Here is a 17,925-nt window from a genome sequence, read left to right as displayed (position 1 = left end):
GCGGTCATCGCAGCGCGTCCCCTTTAAGACGATTCTTTTTGCCTCCGTCGACCCCTTCGCTTCCGCTCCGCCGTTCCCACAATGCAGTGCGGCTGAGCGCCTCCGAGCCCGCGGGGACGCTGCGGGGGGACCCCGGCTGAGGCGGCGGCGGCGACGTGGGCTGCGGCGGGCCCGCGGCGTCGGGCGGTGCGGATGTCGGGCTGGGCGGACGAGCGCGGCGGCGAGGGAGACGGGCGCATCTACGTGGGGAACCTTCCGACCGACGTGCGCGAGAAGGACCTGGAGGACCTGTTCTACAAGTACGGCCGCATCCGCGAGATCGAGCTCAAGAACCGGCACGGCCTCGTGCCCTTCGCCTTCGTGCGCTTCGAGGACCCCCGGTGAGGCCCCGCTCCGCCCGCCCGCCAGCCCGAGACCCCGGGCCCTCGGGCCCCCGCCTTCCCTCCTCCCCTGTGGGGCCTCCCCTCCCCCCTCAGCGCAGACCCCTCACGGCGCCCCCGGGTGGAGGATGAGGCCTCTCACCGCCCGCTCTGGCCGTCCTTTGCTCCGTCGTCACTTCCTCTAGGATTATTTTTTTACTTTATTTAAAAAACAAAAGCTGGGCCTGTGGAGGGCCCAGGCCCGCCCAGACAGGCCTCGGGGATGGTACACGCGACCGTTCTCTCCCTCATGGCTGGAGGGGCAGCCTTCAGGGGAAGCGGCCCAGGGCACCTTGGGCCCGGAACCCCCCGGGAGAGGACTCGGACTCGGTGAAGAGCAGAAGTGGCCAGGCGCCCTCCCTGCCCACCCCTCCCCCCAGCCAGAACTCGCCGTTAGCGGGGAACAGACTGCGGGGATGTGGTTGCCTTTGGAGGGTGAAAGGGGGTCTCTGTGATGGCCCAGATCTCCATCTGCGCGCGCCCCTCCTCACAAGGTCCCGGCCTTGTCCTTCTAAAAGCACCAGGGCTTTGGAAGAACTTCCAAAGTGGTCGGGGGTGGGGGGTGTCTGATTTCACTCCACTCCTCTGAGGGAGACGCGGCTAGATGCAAGCATTTGATCCCGAAACTGGCTCAAAGGGGTCTTTCTGATTCTGCAAACTTGGTAGGCCTGATGGCCAGAAAAGGTCTGGGAACTTTCAGAACTGCGGTTGGTGGTTCCCAGAAGCCGCCGCATTGGACTGGTCACTCCACCCGGGGTAAATGAGAGCCCAGTGTTTCCCAGCATTGACCCAGGGAATGCTTTACCTCGTGTGCGCCGGGCGGGCTTTGCTGCAAGGACTGTCTTTAGGGTGTCTGGCCTACCTGGCGTAGTGGTATAGGGCCAGGGGGGCATCTGTGGAGGAGGTAGGAAGCACTCTGAGGCTTTGATGATCCCCACAGAGCTGCCATTTGCCTCAAAAACGGAACTGGGCATTTTCACACTGAAACTGGAGGTTGCACCTCTGTAACTGTTCCGGTGTGTTTTTTGAAGTCACTACGTGTCAAGTACCACTTGAGCGTTTTCAGCTACCTATAAAAGAGGTAGTGTTAGCCCCATCTTACGAATGAAGAAACTGGGGATTTAGAGTTGCTGATAAAAGAGAATGCTAGTAAGGGATCAAGGTAGGATTTGAACCCCCCCTGTGCTGCCCTTTAGAACACAAACTTCCTGTGTGATGTGCCGCATTGTCATCTCTTCCCTCCTTTCTTTCATAATAGAAAAGCTATCTTTTGATATCATTAGAGCACTGCACACATAGTACCTTCTTTAATCCTTATGACAACTCTGTGAGGGAGGCATGTTGTTCACATTTAAGAGACGTGAAAACTTGATAAAAGCACTTACCCAAAGACGGCTATTAGTAAGTAGGGTAATGATTGGAACTGGTCAGTCTGCTTTGAAATCCGCTCTTCAACCCTAGCAGTTCTGCCTCTCCTTCACTTCATTATAAGTATAGCCAGGTTTGCACTGGTTGTGGTCCTTGCTTTTAACCCGGTGACTAGAATTGTGGTAAGCAATTATGTGCTGTGACAACTGAATGATGCCTTCATTAGTACATCTTCGGCTCTGCTTGTCCTTCCAAGCACTGAGGCCATTCTTTCTCCAATCCAGTGCTGGAGAACCAGCTTGGTTCTACTAGAGCCCTAGGGAAGACTGGAAGTGACTTCATTGAATATTTACCTCTCTGGCAAAACTGTACCCAGAGAGTGGTCTCCACAACTTAGTTTTCCAGACCATGCTGAAAAAGTACACATGAGAGAGTTGCATATTCCTCACAAAATACTAATTTCAGTCTGATTTTTTAAGTTTATGAATTTATTTTTGAGAGAGGGAGAGAGTCCGAGTGGGATAGAGGGGCAGAGAGAGAATCTCAAGCAGGCTCCACGCTCATGACAGAGCTGGATATAGGGCTCAATCCCACAACTGTGAGATCATGACCTGAGCCGAAATCAAGAATCGGACACTTAACTGAGCCACCCAGGCTCCTCCCCAGAGCCTGATTTCTTTTTAAATTCTTTTTCTTTTTTTTTTTTTTTTTTTTTTTACATTTATTCATTTTTGAGAGACAGAGTAAGACAAAGTGAGAGCGGGGGAGGGGCAGGGAGAGGGGGAGACACAGGATCCAAAGCAGGCTCCAAGGCTCTGAGCTGTCAGCACAGAGCCCGATGCAGGGCTCAAACCCACAGACCGTGAGATCATGACCTGAGCCGAAGTCGGATGCTCGACTGACTGAGCCACCCAGGCGCCCCTAAATGATTTTTCTTTCTATAGATTTGATGGTACCGATCCTTGTTAATTATTAAAGGACTAGTGTGTGGAGGGCATTTTAAGAAACTGCTAACAGGGTTAGAGAAATATACTGATGAAATCACTTATCTGCCAATTCTTTTTTCTGAATGAATCCTCTTATAAGTAATCTGTTTACTGTTTCATTATCATTTCATATCTAGAAAACCTTGTGTGGGACAGCTGTAAAGTTTAAATCTAATATCATGAAGTATCTTCAAAGCAGTTGTGCATCAAGATTGTTTTTCTCAATTCTAGGTTTCCCTTTTATACTTGTTACTCATGCCCCTCACTGGGAAGTCAGTCAGCCTCCTGAGCAGCACTAACTCCACAAACTTTTCTTTGCAGAGATGCTGAGGATGCAATTTATGGAAGGAATGGTTATGATTATGGCCAGTGTCGGCTTCGTGTGGAGTTCCCCAGGACTTATGGCAGTCGGGGTGGGTGGCCCCGCGGTGGGAGGAATGGGCCTCCTACAAGAAGATCTGATTTCCGAGTTCTTGTTTCAGGTATGTTCTTTTCAAACCGAATAAGGTGATGCATGTAAAATACTTAGCACACAGTCTGGCCTCCAAGAAATGTTAGCTGTTACTTTGCATGGAACACAGGCTTTCTTTTCAGTAGACTGCACAGTCTGAAGCCCCACCGTCTTGCCAGTGAGGCAGGCAGGTATCTTGCAAATGAAACTGCATTGGTAGTACAGCCTTGGTAGAACATAAATTTGCCTTTTTTTTTTTTTTTTAAATGTTCATTTTTATTTTTGAGAGAGACAGAGCATGAAGGGGAGGGGCAGAGAGAGAGGGAGACACAGAACTCAAAGCAGGCTCCAGGCTCTGTGCTCTCAGTCCAAAGCCTGATGCGGGGCCTGAAGTCATGAACTGTGAGATCATGGCCTGAGCTGAAGTCAGACACTCAACTAACTGAGGCACCCAGGCGTCCCCATAAATTTGCTTTTTATAAAGGAGTTTCCTACTGTTGAGAGGGAAAATGATGGCAAAACCCCGGAGCTAGAATTCTATAGATGTTTTCTTTTGGAATGTACTAGGTTTCAGATTTGCTAGACATTCCAGGAGCCAGATTTGAATAACTGTTCAGCCTTGGATTGTGAAAAACACCAGATTTTGGTGGTGGCTTTAGAATTATACAAAAGAGAAAACAAAACAACTTTTAAGTTTTAGGGATTGTTTTGCAGAATATAGAATGATATAGAATGAAATGTCTAAATGAAATGTTCACAAGTAATGAATCTCAGAGGTGTATGCATGTGAGGCAAGCTCAGAGGTGTATGCATCTTTTCAAAATATTAATACAGTGGTGAAGACCTGGGGCCCTCTGCACATTACAGGGGCATTTTAAGACCATGGTGGAGTGAAATGTATTGAAGAACTTGGCACTTTCTTAGATAGGAATTTCACACTGTCACAACAGACTCCCGTGGTGCTTAACAGTGATCCTCTCAGTATCTGCCTATCTTGTGTCCCTTTGTAATTTAACCCCAGAACTCTATTCCCTCCTTCAGGATGTCATACATATCTTTTTTTCTCTCCATGCTGCTCTGAAATCCTGCTTAGAAAACTATTAGGAAATGGCTGCAGTCCTGAGCTGTGAGCGGTAAACACAGCCTTTGAGAGCAGGAGCACATTTCCCTTTCATGACATCAGGTAGGGTTGTATAATTCCCGACTAGTTTTAGCGTCTGAGTCTTACCTTTTCCCCCACTGTATTGAAGAATGTTGGTGATCTTTTAAAAGGTACTTTAATTTGTCAGTCATTCACTACTACAAGAAAAACTTCAGATTTTTTGGTGTGTTGTTACCTTCAGCTACACCTTGGTTATTACTTCATTGGATACTTTCAAAATTCCTATGTTCTGAGAACCCAGTAAGCAAGAAACAGTTGGTACTGATAAATTTCATAATGGAAAAAAGAACTCAAAGTCTTGGGAGTTTGATATTAAATATGAAGGATAAAGAAAGGCAGGCTGTGACTCTCAGAGATATCAAACCTATAATAGGGTAGACTTCTTGCTCCATTGGAAAGGCTTGGTCTCTGGAAAATTAGCCTAGGACCAGCTTCTTACAGTGGTTTACTACACATACTTTAGTGCTCTTTTCTGGATTTATGTCCCTACGGTTTATGATTTGGGGATCCTCAGGATTTAAAAGTAGTGAGTGATTGATGGGAAAGGGACCCTAGGTATTGCTGGCTCTTAACAGGTCAGTTAACATGGCTGAAGGATATGGCCTCTTATGTTGTCCATGCCTAGGACTTCCTCCATCAGGCAGCTGGCAGGATCTGAAGGATCACATGAGAGAAGCTGGGGACGTCTGTTACGCAGATGTGCAGAAGGATGGAATGGGGATGGTGGAATATCTCCGAAAAGAAGACATGGAATATGCCCTCCGTAAACTGGATGACACCAAATTCCGCTCTCATGAGGTGGGTTCCCACCTTCTGTTGAGCTTGCACCCAGGCCACTCCACCTGAAGCTGATCTAGAGAAGTAGCAACAGGCCATGCATTTGCCATTTGAGGACCTCACAGTACCATTAAAGATCTGTCTTAAGTGGAAAAGCCAAGGAATTCATCATGCCTGAGTCCTGCAGGGTCATAACAGAGAAATCTGCAGTCATAGTATTTTTAACCCGGAGAGAATACTGGTGCAGTCTGTCATAATGTGGTGAGCTATTCTGTGATACCATTCCCTTCACAGCTGGTTTAATCTGCAGTGTACCTCTGTGAACCTGATCATTATGGTTGTCCCTCCTCTGGGTCTAGTCTGGGTTCTGCAAGCCAGCCTCAGCATCTCAGCTTTTCTAGGTACTGCTGTTGGGCCAAGTTGTACACTTAATTTTTCCTTTCCCAAAGTAGTGCAGGATCCTCTTTGAAACCTTAGCCATCTTGGCATTTTCTTATAATGGCCTTACCCTCAAGACTTAGTTCTTGATGTCTTTCAAGAAGGCAGCTGCTACTTTGGATCTTTCTATCTGATTCACATGTTGACTGTCCTTTTGATACCATTGAGACCAGAGAGCAGAACAACTGGACATTCTTTTTTTACTGGTTATATTGTCCTGACTTATGGGATTTAGATGTCTGGAGATACGAATTTCTGGGTCCATTTCCTTTTCCTTCCTTCTTTCTTTCCTTTCTTCCTTCCTTCCTTCCTTTTTTTTAGAGAGAGCAAGTACGAGTGAGGGAGAGGGGCAGAGGGAGAGAATCTTAAGCAGGCTCCAAACTGAGCGTGGACTTGGGCTTGAGCCCACAACCCTGGCATCATGACCTAAGCTGAAATCAAGAGTTGGCCGCTCAACTGACTGAGTCACCTAGGAGCCCCAAGGAACTATTTCTTTTTCTAAGGATTCATATAATTCCCTAATTTTATGGCTTGGAAAGTACACAGCTTAACATTGCTTTTACTCAGACTGAATTTGGAGCAGAAACAAAACATCTGGTCCTTAGTTACACTGCAAAGCAGGGTCTCAGTAAGGATAAATCCAATTACTGACTTTACCTAGGGAATTCCACATCTGACTTCTTTCATCTTAGCATCTTTAGATCCTTTGAGAGTGTTGGCTGAGGGCAGAGGGCCTGAACACAGGCCAGCCTAGACATGACTCCTCTGCCACTCACTCATTTATTTCTTAGCAGAGTTATTCTCTGAACTTTGGTCCCTCGATAGCACTGTCTCATAAGACTTGCCAGGAAGCTAACTTACGAGTATCTAACCCTGGTCCTGACACTTGAGAGGTGTTGAATACTGGTTAGCTTCTTCCATAGGAACCCATCCTCAAACACATATATGAGGTGGCAGGGAATTGAACTGAATGACCTCTGAGATCCTTTCCAGTTCTTAGATTCAGGAGTCAGTGGTAGTAATTCAGATATGTTAATCGTAGTAGCTAGTATTTCAGCTCATTTACAACATGTGAAGTTGTCATTTATTGTATGTGTCACCCTGGAATAGATTATAACATTGTTTTCCTCATTGTTGAAATGTGCTGGTAAACCTACCTAGGGCATAGCATTGTTGTGAGGGTTTAATGAGATGACATCATGCCAGACAAACAGTAAGTGCTCGGTACTTAACTATTATTGTTAGGCAGCCATGTTAAGTTTTAGTGTGCTGTGTTTCTCTGAGTCTTATTTTTTCCTTCACTCTTTTTGTTTGAATTTCAGGGTGAAACTTCCTACATCCGAGTTTATCCAGAGAGAAGCACCAGCTATGGCTACTCACGGTCTCGTTCTGGGTCAAGGGGCCGTGACTCTCCATACCAAAGCAGGGGTTCCCCACACTACTTCTCTCCTTTCAGGCCCTACTGAGACAGGTGATGGGAAATTTTTCTTTATTTTTTAGGTGAACTGAGCTCTTTGTGCTCAGAATCTACATTCCAGATTGATGATTTAGTGTCTTAGGAAATTTTTTTAATTTTTTTTTTAAGGAAATAAAATACATAATTTCTACCAGGGCCATATTGGCAGTGAAACATTATAAACTGCAGAAATTGTGGTTTTGGTTCAGAAATAAGTTGTATATTTTTCACCCCTGATTATGGGAAAAAAATCAGTGCTGTGTCTTTGTGGGTTGCTCTACTATGGAGATCAGCAGTTACTGTGACTGAGTCGGCCCATTCTGTTTAGAAATATATTTTAAACGTTTAGTAATTGACATGTGTGGTTGTCCTTGATTAAGTTAATAGATTTCACCAAATAGGCACACTGATTTAAAAAAAAAAAAAAAGTCATTGAGTTGTAGTGGCAGCTGCACCCAGTTGGTAAGGAGCAGGAGTGGATAACTTTATTTGGGGACAAAGATAGTTGCTATGATGGTGGTTTTGAAAATTTCAATCCCAAGAGTTGGTTCAGGCTTATAATTGAAGGCCAAGTTTATAAATGAAGGTGCTTTATTACTTAAAAAAAATTTTTTTTAAGTTTATTTATTTTGAGAGAGAGGCACATAGCATGAGTGGAAGAGGGAGAGAGAATCCCAAGCAGGCTCTGTGCTGCCAGTGCAGAGCCCGATGCGGGGCTTGAACCACAAAGCTGTGAGATCACGACCTGAGCCGAAACCAAGAATCGGATGCTTAACCAACTGAGCCACTTAGGTGCCCCTAAATGAAGCCACTTTAAAGAAAAAAGGAGCATTTAAGATAGGGCAAAGAAATGAGAAGAATAAAACAGACCTTTTAAAGTTGGAAGCAGCATAAAGATCACTGGAAAATTCTTAAAACCAACTCTAGCGGTTTGGAGGGGGGAAAAAAATCTCTTTAATTTTTGCTTTTTTTTTTTTTTTTTTTAACGTTTATTTATTTTTGGGACAGAGAGAGACAGAGCATGAACGGGGGAGGGGCAGAGAGAGGGGGAGACACAGAATCGGAAACAGGCTCCAGGCTCTGAGCCCAGAGCCTGACGCAGGGCTCGAACTCCTGGACCGCGAGATCGTGACCTGGCCGAAGTCGGACGCTTAACCGACTGCGCCACCCAGGCACCCCTAATTTTTGCTTCTATCACTTTTATCCCTCAATCTGTTTTACTTAACTTTGGTATGTGAGCCTTCTTAAAACACAAAATCAAAAAACTCCAGTATCTTGGATTCTACTCAATTCAGTAATCGTGGTGGGGACAGGGAGGCTACTTTGTTCCAGACCTGGGTCTTTTTGTTAAAAAGCCACTTTATTGAAGTATGATTGATATGTAAAAGGCTGTACTTATTTAATGTATAAGAATCAATGAGTTTGGGGTTAAGCGTATACTGATCACCGTCAAAGCTATAACCATATCCATCACCTCCCCAAGTCTCCTCCCTACTTCTTTAAGATTTATTTGTGGTAAGAACATTTAATATAGTATCTACCCTCTTAGCAAATTTTTAGTGTTTGATATAGTACTGTTAGCTATTCCAGGGCTATTTTTATTGTATGTTCTTTTCAGAAAAACTGTAGCTATGGCTAGTATCCATTTTGAGTGTAATGACTTTGTGGGATGGTGGATGATTGTAGGTTAGGAGTTCCCAAGCTGTAGAGTCTACTTTGAACACTCTTCAGACATTAGGAGAAAGTTAGCCTTCTGCTCTGAATAAAGTGGGTACCCAGGAACAAATTTGAGTTTGTTTGGTAAAGATACAAGGTTTCTTAGATGACAGAAACAGTAACTGAAAAGTACAACACAGGTTGTCATATGGCGATCAGATACACTGTCTAATAGTTACGTAAATAGAAAAACCGACTTACGTTCAGTTTGGTAGACCACCGTTTTGGGAGGAGATAAAGGAGAATAACCTATACTGAACAGTGTGTGAATAAATATTTGATTCATTTCCTCAGAAAGTGACAGTACCTTTTACTTCCAGTAGAAGCAGGAACTCATTGCCTTGTTTTGGCTAGATATTTCCCAATGTTGTCTTCAGAGAGTTAGTTACTAAAAATCACTTAAACATCAGTTTTTTTTCCAGGTAACCGAAGAAAGTGGAAATATTTGTGTTCGTGGTAATAAAATACTATCTTTGGGCCTCCATGAATAGCTAGTCAGTTGTGTGAAAAGGGCTGTTGTTCATCCTGCTTTGGCAAAGAGATATTACCTGTTTGAAAACAATAACAAAAAAGGATGTTATAGCTGAGCCTGTTTCCCAACTGACTCAACTGAGCTAACTTATCACTTGGTTTGTCACGAAAAATAAGCAATGCAAATAAGTATAGCTACTACCCTGTTATTTCTGAGTGTCTGAAAGAATAACAGTTACAAGTGAATCCTAATAAATGCACACTTTTCAATAAGGAGCAGAGACAGGTTAGCCAGTTAATATGCACATAGGAGTGGAAGGAAGGACATTAATAATTGTAAATTCACTTTCCCAAAAAACAAAGTCTGACACAAAGTTCTATTTGAGAAATAACATATGTGATCAATGGCTATGTCTGTTAAAATAGTGACAACTATCAGGCTCTGAGATAAATTATAAAATCTTTTTTCTCTTCAGTTAATCTGAGGTAGTTTAGTGAACCAGGGGCCTGATTAAGAGTTGAGCCCACACCTTTTTTTTTTAATTTTTATTATTTTTAAGTAGGCTCCGCGCTGGATGAGAGGTTTGAACTCAAGACCCTGAGATCAACAGTCACATGTGCTCAGGGTGCCTGAGTGGCTCAGTCAGTTGAGTGTCCAACTCTTAATTTTGGCTGAGGTCATGATCTCATGGTCATGAGATCAGGCCCTATGTTGGGCTCCACACTGGGTGTGGAGCCTGCTTAAGATTCTCTCCCTCTCAAAAAAAAAAAAAAAAAAAAAAAAAAAAAAGCCACATGCTCTACTAACTGAGCCAGCCAGGCACTCCAAGCCCAAGCCCACAAGTTTTTAAGCTTTCTTTCCCATACTGGCTTCAAGCAGCGCTTTCCTTTAACTGACTGGTCTTGACTAACTAGTCTTGATCAAAGAGGTAATCCTTGCACTGGGGGACTGATGTTTGTCTCTGAGACTACTTAGAATGGTTCTCCTCTGAGGTGATCTCCTGACTGTGAAGCTGGCATTTGGAAAACCATCTACCTGAGTGCTCAAGCTCACATTCCCACATGTCCAGACGGGTGCAGCAGTTCTGCATTCTGAAGACCCACCCATCTGTAGAGGAGCTAAAAAGTTCAACCCACCCAGGATTCTGGATTTTATTATTGGCCCAGAGTTATTTTTAAGTTTTCATTTATAATAGTCACAGCAAATTTTAAAGATGCAAATCTCAACACCAGGGTTGCAAACTGATGGCTCCCAGGATACATCTGGCTTGCAGGTATGTTTTATGTGGTTTTTTTTTTGTTGTTGTTGTTTGTTTGTTTTTTAAATCTTTGAATTAGCTCCCATACTTAAAATTTGGGAAATACCCCCCGGAGACCCAACGAAAATGCCAGATGTCTGGGTTCTCTGGGAATATGGGCTCACATTACTGCCTGGCACTGAATGAGGAGCAGTGAATGCCCTTTTAGGCAGAGCTTGAGCTCCAGATGTGCCACTGTATACACCTCTCCCCGCCACAGGGCTGTTTTGTTCATTCCTATTACAGACTGGTCCCTAGAAGGAAACATGACCCCTGGACTCTACTGCCACCTTAATGCCACCACCTGTATTTGATTTATGCTTTTTTTTTCACTATTAATAAATACGGGTTTTTTTCATTAGTTCCAGTTTTATTGAGAAATAATTGACATAACACTGTGTAAGTTTAAGGTGTACAACACAATGATTTAATATATGTATATACTGCAGAATGATTACCACAAGATTAGTTAATATCTCACATAGTTCTGATTTTTTTCTTGTGGTGAGAACTTTTAAGATCTACTCTCTAGCAACTTTCAAATACAGAGTACAGTACTGTAAACTATAGTCATTCTGTTCTACAGTGAAGTTTGTACCTTTTGACCACCTTCACCTAGTTCCTACTTTATACTTTTCAAAATACTTTCATGTAGCAAAATTTGGGCCTCACAGCTACCACTGTGTTCTTAGTTCACTGAGGGACAGTTAAACCACTTTGGGCAAAACATACCTGGGGGAGCCACAAAATACTCCTCCACAACTCGATGGGCATTTTGTAGTAGTTCTTCAACACAGTTGCCTTCTACCACATTGTCAGATCTCAAGTACAGACATCTACAAAACCAGAAGCTCAAGGTTACCTTCTCAGAGAATAGGCTTCTAGAGCATGGGTGGAGAGGGTCAAGAATGGAAAAAATGGAGCAGCATATTCTTGAGTTGTGGTTACTGTTCAAAGATAGAGGACTTGTCAACAGTAGACCAAATAACAATCTGCAGTTGATAGATTCTCTCAACCACTCAGTGAGGTAAGTGATAATTACTCCTCAGGACTGATATGTTCAACCATGGGTAAGTTGCTTTTGGTGAAGACAGGTAAGGCAATTACAATAAAACGTGTTAAATCTAACAGGTAAGCAAAGCTTGCCAAGGGAATAGAAAGGGGCACCTAATCTAGCCTGGGTGAGGAACAGACATTCAGAATAGGTGATGTCACTGCTAAAGGATGGGCAAGAAACCACTGGATTGTTGGGATGGGAAATGGGCTTCCAGGCAGGTGAAGAAACTTGCTCAAGAGTGGTTATTAGTGGTTTAAGGATATTAGCTCCTAAGTGACAGGATGGAGTCTGAGCACAGTTCTGTACCCCTTGTACCCATAAGATGAGTTGTTTTTTCACTGTAGCCACCTTTATGAATATGAAAGTATCTGCCCTTACATAGCTCAAGAATCTCCCATTGTTCTCTGGGCCTCATGGCTTCATTAAAGTATCCAAATGGCAGGCTAGTGAAACCAAACTGGAATTGAACATATCTATGGGGCTTCGCTGCCGTTTGAAGGTTTACAAGTGCATGGCAAAATGTCTGAGTCTGCTTCTAGATACTTGAGCTGAAAAATAAGCAGTCTCTCTGCTCAATCACTGATAGGGGAGCAGGCAAACTCGTTCCACTTTGAGCCAGACATAGACTGAGGGCTAAGCCTAACAGGACAAAAGGGCAAGGACATTACATGAACATCCAGGCAAAGGCTGCAGAGGGCTAAGTTGTCATGATAAGGTTCTTCTAGGAAAGGCCTAGTTCTGTTTCTTTTGTGGCACTTACCCTAGGGCTAGACACAATAAACATGGTATGGACCGGACAGAGCTGGAGTCAGTTCCAGGATCTGGCACTATCTTAACTGTGTGGCCTTGAATAAGAATGATCTTTCCAGACCTTCACTTTCTTGCCAGAAAAATGAAGGTTGCACTTGATTTTTTTTTTTTAAACCATACAGGGGCTTAAGAAAACTTGGAGAACAAAATAAAAATTATCTGTAAAGGTAACCACTGGACCTTCTGGAGTTTATATTTCTGTTGGGTGGTATAACAAAATGACTCAGGGCTCCTGAGTCAGCTGAATTCAAATCTTAGTGCCACACATGGCATATGGGCAAGTTACCCTCTCCATGTACCTGTTTCCTTATTTGTGGAATGCTTCATAGAATTGCTGGGGAGATTAAATATTAAAGAAGATCTGATAATGCTGGGCCTGCATTTTCACCACGGTAAGAGGGGGCTGCCGAATAGCACCTGCTCCTTTCAGAAAGAGTGAGTGCACACAGGCACGCCTCAGTCCCCACCACTCAGTACACCTATGCACTTAACCTGCTGTAATCATGCATTGCCTGCCTAGTCCCTACAGACTGAAGACTGAATTGTCCCGGGGCACTTGAAGAGTCTGATGAAGTAAGCCTCTGGTACCACCAATAGGTGGTGAAAAGCTACTGCTTCCCCACAGATGTAATAGCAATGGATTTATTCACTCATTTGGTAATCCAGTTTTCTATGTAAGTGATGTTTCCAGAAAAAATTCACTCCTTTAAATACCACACCTTTTTACCTAAATACTGATTATGATGGAGTTGTTTCCAGAAGAAATCCACACCTTCCTATTTCCATAATCCTAGACTACTGAACCCAGGGTCTCTGTGAGGGTGGCACCTCAGTAGTTCACTTGGCAAGTCACCTAACTTTTCTTGATCTCAGAATCACACACAAAATCCAAATGGGACCCAATGAAATTTTTAGGTGCCTCTAAATTACTGATTGACTAAATGTCTACCTGACCTCATTTCTCAGGGTTTGACAAGAGGATTAAGCCCAAATGCTATAGGGCACCCAATGTGATAATAAATCAACTATGTCTCTGGGCTAGTATGAATTATGTACTCCTTGGAAGCACTGAAAAAAGCCACTTGAATCTTTATGCATTCTGGTTCAGATGAAAAATCCTGGTTGAGAAAGGCTTCTGTGAACTTGCCCTCTAAAGTTTATAGACATGGCACATTAACCAGTAACTGGAAGATGCTAATAAAAAGCAGTTTAATGGAAAGCACTATGGCAGCGCTGAGGAAGAAGTACCTCTATCGGCCCTTGGACTGACCAGATAAGAGTTCTGCTGCTGGTGATGGGCTGCCACAAGTCCTTTTTCTGGGCATCACTCTATTTCCATCTATAATAAGCCTTTTCCCTCCTGCCTAATCAATTTCTAATTTGATGCAGACTGGAATGAGAGTTAATCAATTTGGCTAAGAATTTTCAGTTCGAATAAGACTCTGAGGGACAGTCTAAGTACTGAAGTATTTGGCTGCAGTCAGAGCTGTCATCATCTGAGTCCCTCTTGAGATAAGAGAGAATTAAGGTTCTAGAGGCTGACTTTAGATGGCATATCTATTTTTTTTTTAACGTTTATTTTTGAGACAGAGACAGAGCATGAACGGGGGAGGGTCAGAGAGAGGGAGACACAGAATCTGAAATAGGCTCCAGGCTCTGAGCGTTCAGCACAGAGCCCGACACGGGGCTCGAACTCACGGACTGAGAGATGATGACCTGAGCCGAAGTCGGCCGCTTAACCGACTGAGCCACCCAGGCGCCCCTAGACGGCGTATCTAGAACAGTATTTGAGAGCTGAGGCTCTGAGTTCCAAGTCCTGGATTCTCTTACTAAACCTGTGAAACTCTGGGGCGTATTACATAAGCTTTCTGAGCCTTGGTTTCTTCATCTAGAAAGCATATACTAGTATTTACCTTCCAGGTCTGTATGTGACAACTGAGATAACACAAAAAATCTTAGCACCTGGCATGTAAGCGTGCTAATGCTTTTTAGCTCAATCCGAATGATAGGGTAAGGTATTAATGTGTCAAGAGATTTCTAATAGCCTCAGTGCTTTTACACCTAGTGTAAAATGGTTTAATACTTGCCTTAACTGGGTTCCATTTCAAACATCAGTGAGGTAGTATGTTCAAAAACATGAAAGTCTTACAAGTGCTACATCTCTAAAATGGAATCACAAACCCAAACTGGTTTCCAAGTTTATGGCAAGACTGCAGACCACTGAATACCAAGTCACTATTCCACCTACCAGATCCAAATCCCCTTTTCATTAATTCTTCCCTGAGTAATAGTTGCACTTCTCTATAGTTCCCCTTTAGATGACTGGGAAATTCTGACTCCTCTTTGTTCTTCTATTTGCTCCTTTCCTAAAGATACTAATAAAGAACATTCAACAAATATTTACTGAGTGCTTGGTGCTAGACACTGAGAATATGATGAGCAATAATAGATAAGCTCCCTGGAACATGGATAAGCGATAGGAGAGGGGCAGAGAATCAAATATTACAAATACGGGTGCCTGACTGGACCAGTTGGTAGAGCACGTGACTCTTGATCTCAATGTCATGAGTTCAAATCCTATGTTGGGTGTAGAGATTAAGTAAATATTACTCAAACGGATGTATAAACACATATAAAATTATAGCTGTACTGAATACCATGAGAGACAGGTGCTGAAAGGGAACCTGACTTGATACAGAAAAATGAAAAATCTCCCTGAGGAAGAGGCAGTTGAAATCTGAAGAAGAAAGGAAACGAAGTTAAGCAAAAGAAAGTCGTAAGAGGGATGAGGTAAGGATAAAGGCAAGGGCCCAGAATTCCAAGAAGGAAAAAGAATGGAGAGCTCAAAGAACTGAAGGTGACAGCCCTGTCTGGAGGTAGGTAGGGGCTAGGTTAAATGATGCATTGTAGGCTCTGGTGAAGCTTTGTCTTTATCCTAAAGAACACTGGAGAGCCTGAAATCTTGGGTAAGAGAATGACATCAGATTTCTATTTTGAAGTGTTATGTAATTGTGGGCAAATTGTTTGACTTCTGTAGACCTGATCATCAGATGACAAAATAAGAGAAAGGATGTGAAAGAAACAAAGGTGGGAGGAGAAAACAGGAGCCTAGCAAGCACTTTACACAGAGGTTATGGTTACAAAAAGGTCTGTCTCTCTCTATTGGCACTAATTGGCAGCTAATCAGTTTTTGCTCTCACCTATACTAGGAATGCATTTTTTTTAATCCCATCAAGAAAAGGGTAAGACAGGGGCACCTGGGTGTCTCAGTCAGTTAAGGGTCCAACTCGTGGTTTTGGCTCAGGTCATGATCTCATGGCTCATGAGTTCAAGCCCTGTGTTGGGCTCTGTGTTGACAGTGCGGAGCCTCCTTGGGATTCTATCTCCCTCAAAATAAATAAACTTAAAAAAGGGGGGAGGAGGGCAGAACTGTAGACTTCCCTGCTTTTTATGAGCTACATACCGACCCTTCCCAAGAAACTGTAGTCCCAAACAGCAAAACAAGTCTGCTTTTCAAAAAAGAGCAGTTTCTTTTAAATATATTTTTAAATCTTTAAAATATATTAAGATTTGATAACTGGTAGAAGTGGAGAGAGGCTCCACCCTTTTATATAATAAAAACTACTTTGTCAAAGACCTGCCCCTGTATTGCATTACACTATACTACCTCACTATTTGTGTTATTATCCCATTTCTTTATGCATTTGTAAACGTCCTGGCCCTCAGTATAAAATGAAAAGTTAGAACTTCCCTCTATATTTCCACCTTCTTTAAAACTAATCATTGTTAAGTTTCTTGCATGCTCTTTGAGGGAACAAAACATGACTTAATGCATATACCAGAACATACCAAATAGATTACACATTAAAGTATTGATAATCCCATACACAATGTTCTGAATTTTGCCTTTTTTATTAAATATATCTTGGGACCTTTCCATGTCAGTATATATAGCTGTTTCACTATTTGTCAAATATCCCATTGTATGATGATGTATTTAGCCATGAAGTACACTTAGAGACTGTCTTTTTGTTTCTTGAACTTAAAAAAAAGCTTATACTTTTTAAAAAAATGTTTATTTTTGAGAGGGGGGGAGGGGCAGAGAGAGAGGGAGACAGAGGATCTGAAGTGGGCTCTGTGCTGACAGCAGAGAACCCAATGTGGGGCTTGAACTCATGAACTACAAGATCATGACCTGAGATGAAGTCGGATGCCCGAACAACTGAGCTACCCAAGAACTCCTCACATTTTTTTTAAATTCATTTATCTATTTTAAGTAAACTCTACCCCCAGCATAGGGCTGGAACTGATGACCCCAGAGATCAAGAGTCATATACTCTACCGATTGAGCCAGCCAGAGGCCTCTTCTTGGCTTTTGTTGTTGTTGTTGTTTTGTATTATAAACAGATCTGGACACCCTGAACACTGGATGCACTTTTACAGATATGTCCATAGGGATCACTACGCCAGAAAATATGTACAGGACATATTTTGAGACAGGGATCCAATAAGTAAGCAAGTCAAATATGGGCTCATATTCTACTAACAAGGGACAGATCAACAAAAATACAAAAATAAGATAATCAAGAAAGAGAAGAAAATCCAACAAGGAAGTCAGTGATTGGAAAGGGAGAGGACATTTGGAGAAGGAGAGGACTTACAGAGGAGAGATGCCAAGGAGACAGGCTATCCAAGAAAAAGATAACAGCAAACGCAAAGATCCTACACAAGGAACGAATTTGGAATATTGGAGGAACAGTAAGAAAGGTAACATAGCTGGAGTAGAGCAGTATGTCCAAGGGGTAGGCAGAGACTCTGAAGTAGGGCCTTGAAGGTGGTTATCAATTCGAACACTGTTCTTGTTACACTGGGAGGCCTGGAGGATTTTAAACGAGAGTGATGGGATCCATAACGAACAAGGGAAGGAATGAAACCACTTACCCCGCGGGGTGACCGTGGGCAAGTTCTTGCACCTCGCTTAAGGCCTTTTTCCCTTCCGTGAAAGGACACACTAATCGCCACCTCAAATGGCTGCGAAGGCGCAACAGACAAGGCTTCGGGGTACGCGGCCTCGAGTGTTTTACCTGTCCTCCAATACTGATTCCATGGGCTCCACCCCTTCCGTGTCCACGGCGCGGAGCCGGTCGGCAAAGGCGATGGCTTTCTCCAGTCGTGCCACGGCCTCTTGGCTGCCGAAGTCCACAAGCGCTAGACGCTCCAGGTGCTCGATCACCTCAGCCGTGACACGGCCACTACCCTGGGCGGATGAGGCGGAGAATGGGGGTCATAGGTGGGACCTGCTCCGTGTCCCGACCTGCTTCACCACCCGCCTAGACACCCCTGGCCTTTACCTGAGGATCCGTCTTGGAGGTGAAGCCCCGGTGCCAGCCCATCCAGGACCGATGGCCCAGCAACACCGCACGCGCCCACATTTCTCTCCTAGGCCGCCGTAATGCGTCCACACGTGAAGTCGAGCGACGCGCTTAAGAGTGACGACATCAGAGCGCGCCGCCACT

At 43.7% G+C, this 17,925-nt stretch overlaps 2 protein-coding genes and 1 long non-coding RNA gene across 3 annotated transcripts; 2 read left to right on the top strand and 1 right to left on the bottom strand.

The window, feature by feature from the left end:
• Positions 1-86: 86 nt before the first annotated feature.
• SRSF9 (serine and arginine rich splicing factor 9) lies at positions 87-7,413 on the top strand. Its single transcript, XM_006938532.4, has 4 exons — positions 87-380; positions 3,095-3,255; positions 5,012-5,184; positions 6,924-7,413. Exons 1-4 carry the CDS (start codon positions 193-195, stop codon positions 7,065-7,067), a joined length of 666 nt encoding a protein of 221 aa, XP_006938594.3. The 5' UTR covers positions 87-192; the 3' UTR covers positions 7,068-7,413.
• Positions 7,414-8,396: 983 nt separating this feature from the next.
• Positions 8,397-17,892, bottom strand: GATC (glutamyl-tRNA amidotransferase subunit C). Its single transcript, XM_003994723.4, has 4 exons — positions 17,761-17,892; positions 17,494-17,666; positions 11,275-11,378; positions 8,397-9,321 (listed from the first exon to the last, which is right to left on the bottom strand). The coding sequence occupies exons 1-4, from the start codon at positions 17,839-17,841 to the stop codon at positions 9,269-9,271; spliced, it is 411 nt and encodes a 136-aa protein (XP_003994772.2). The 5' UTR covers positions 17,842-17,892; the 3' UTR covers positions 8,397-9,268.
• LOC109493240 lies at positions 9,992-12,580 on the top strand. The gene is made up of 2 exons (XR_002147358.3): positions 9,992-10,518; positions 10,789-12,580. It is a non-coding gene; the product is annotated as an uncharacterized LOC109493240 (long non-coding RNA).
• Positions 17,893-17,925: the final 33 nt, after the last annotated feature.

The sequence above is a fragment of the Felis catus genome, chromosome D3, assembly GCF_018350175.1.
Source record: "Felis catus isolate Fca126 chromosome D3, F.catus_Fca126_mat1.0, whole genome shotgun sequence".
Lineage (NCBI taxonomy): Eukaryota > Metazoa > Chordata > Mammalia > Carnivora > Felidae > Felis > Felis catus.
The sequence above is the reverse complement of the archived record's forward strand: the minus strand, read 5'-3'. Positions and strand labels throughout refer to the sequence as shown.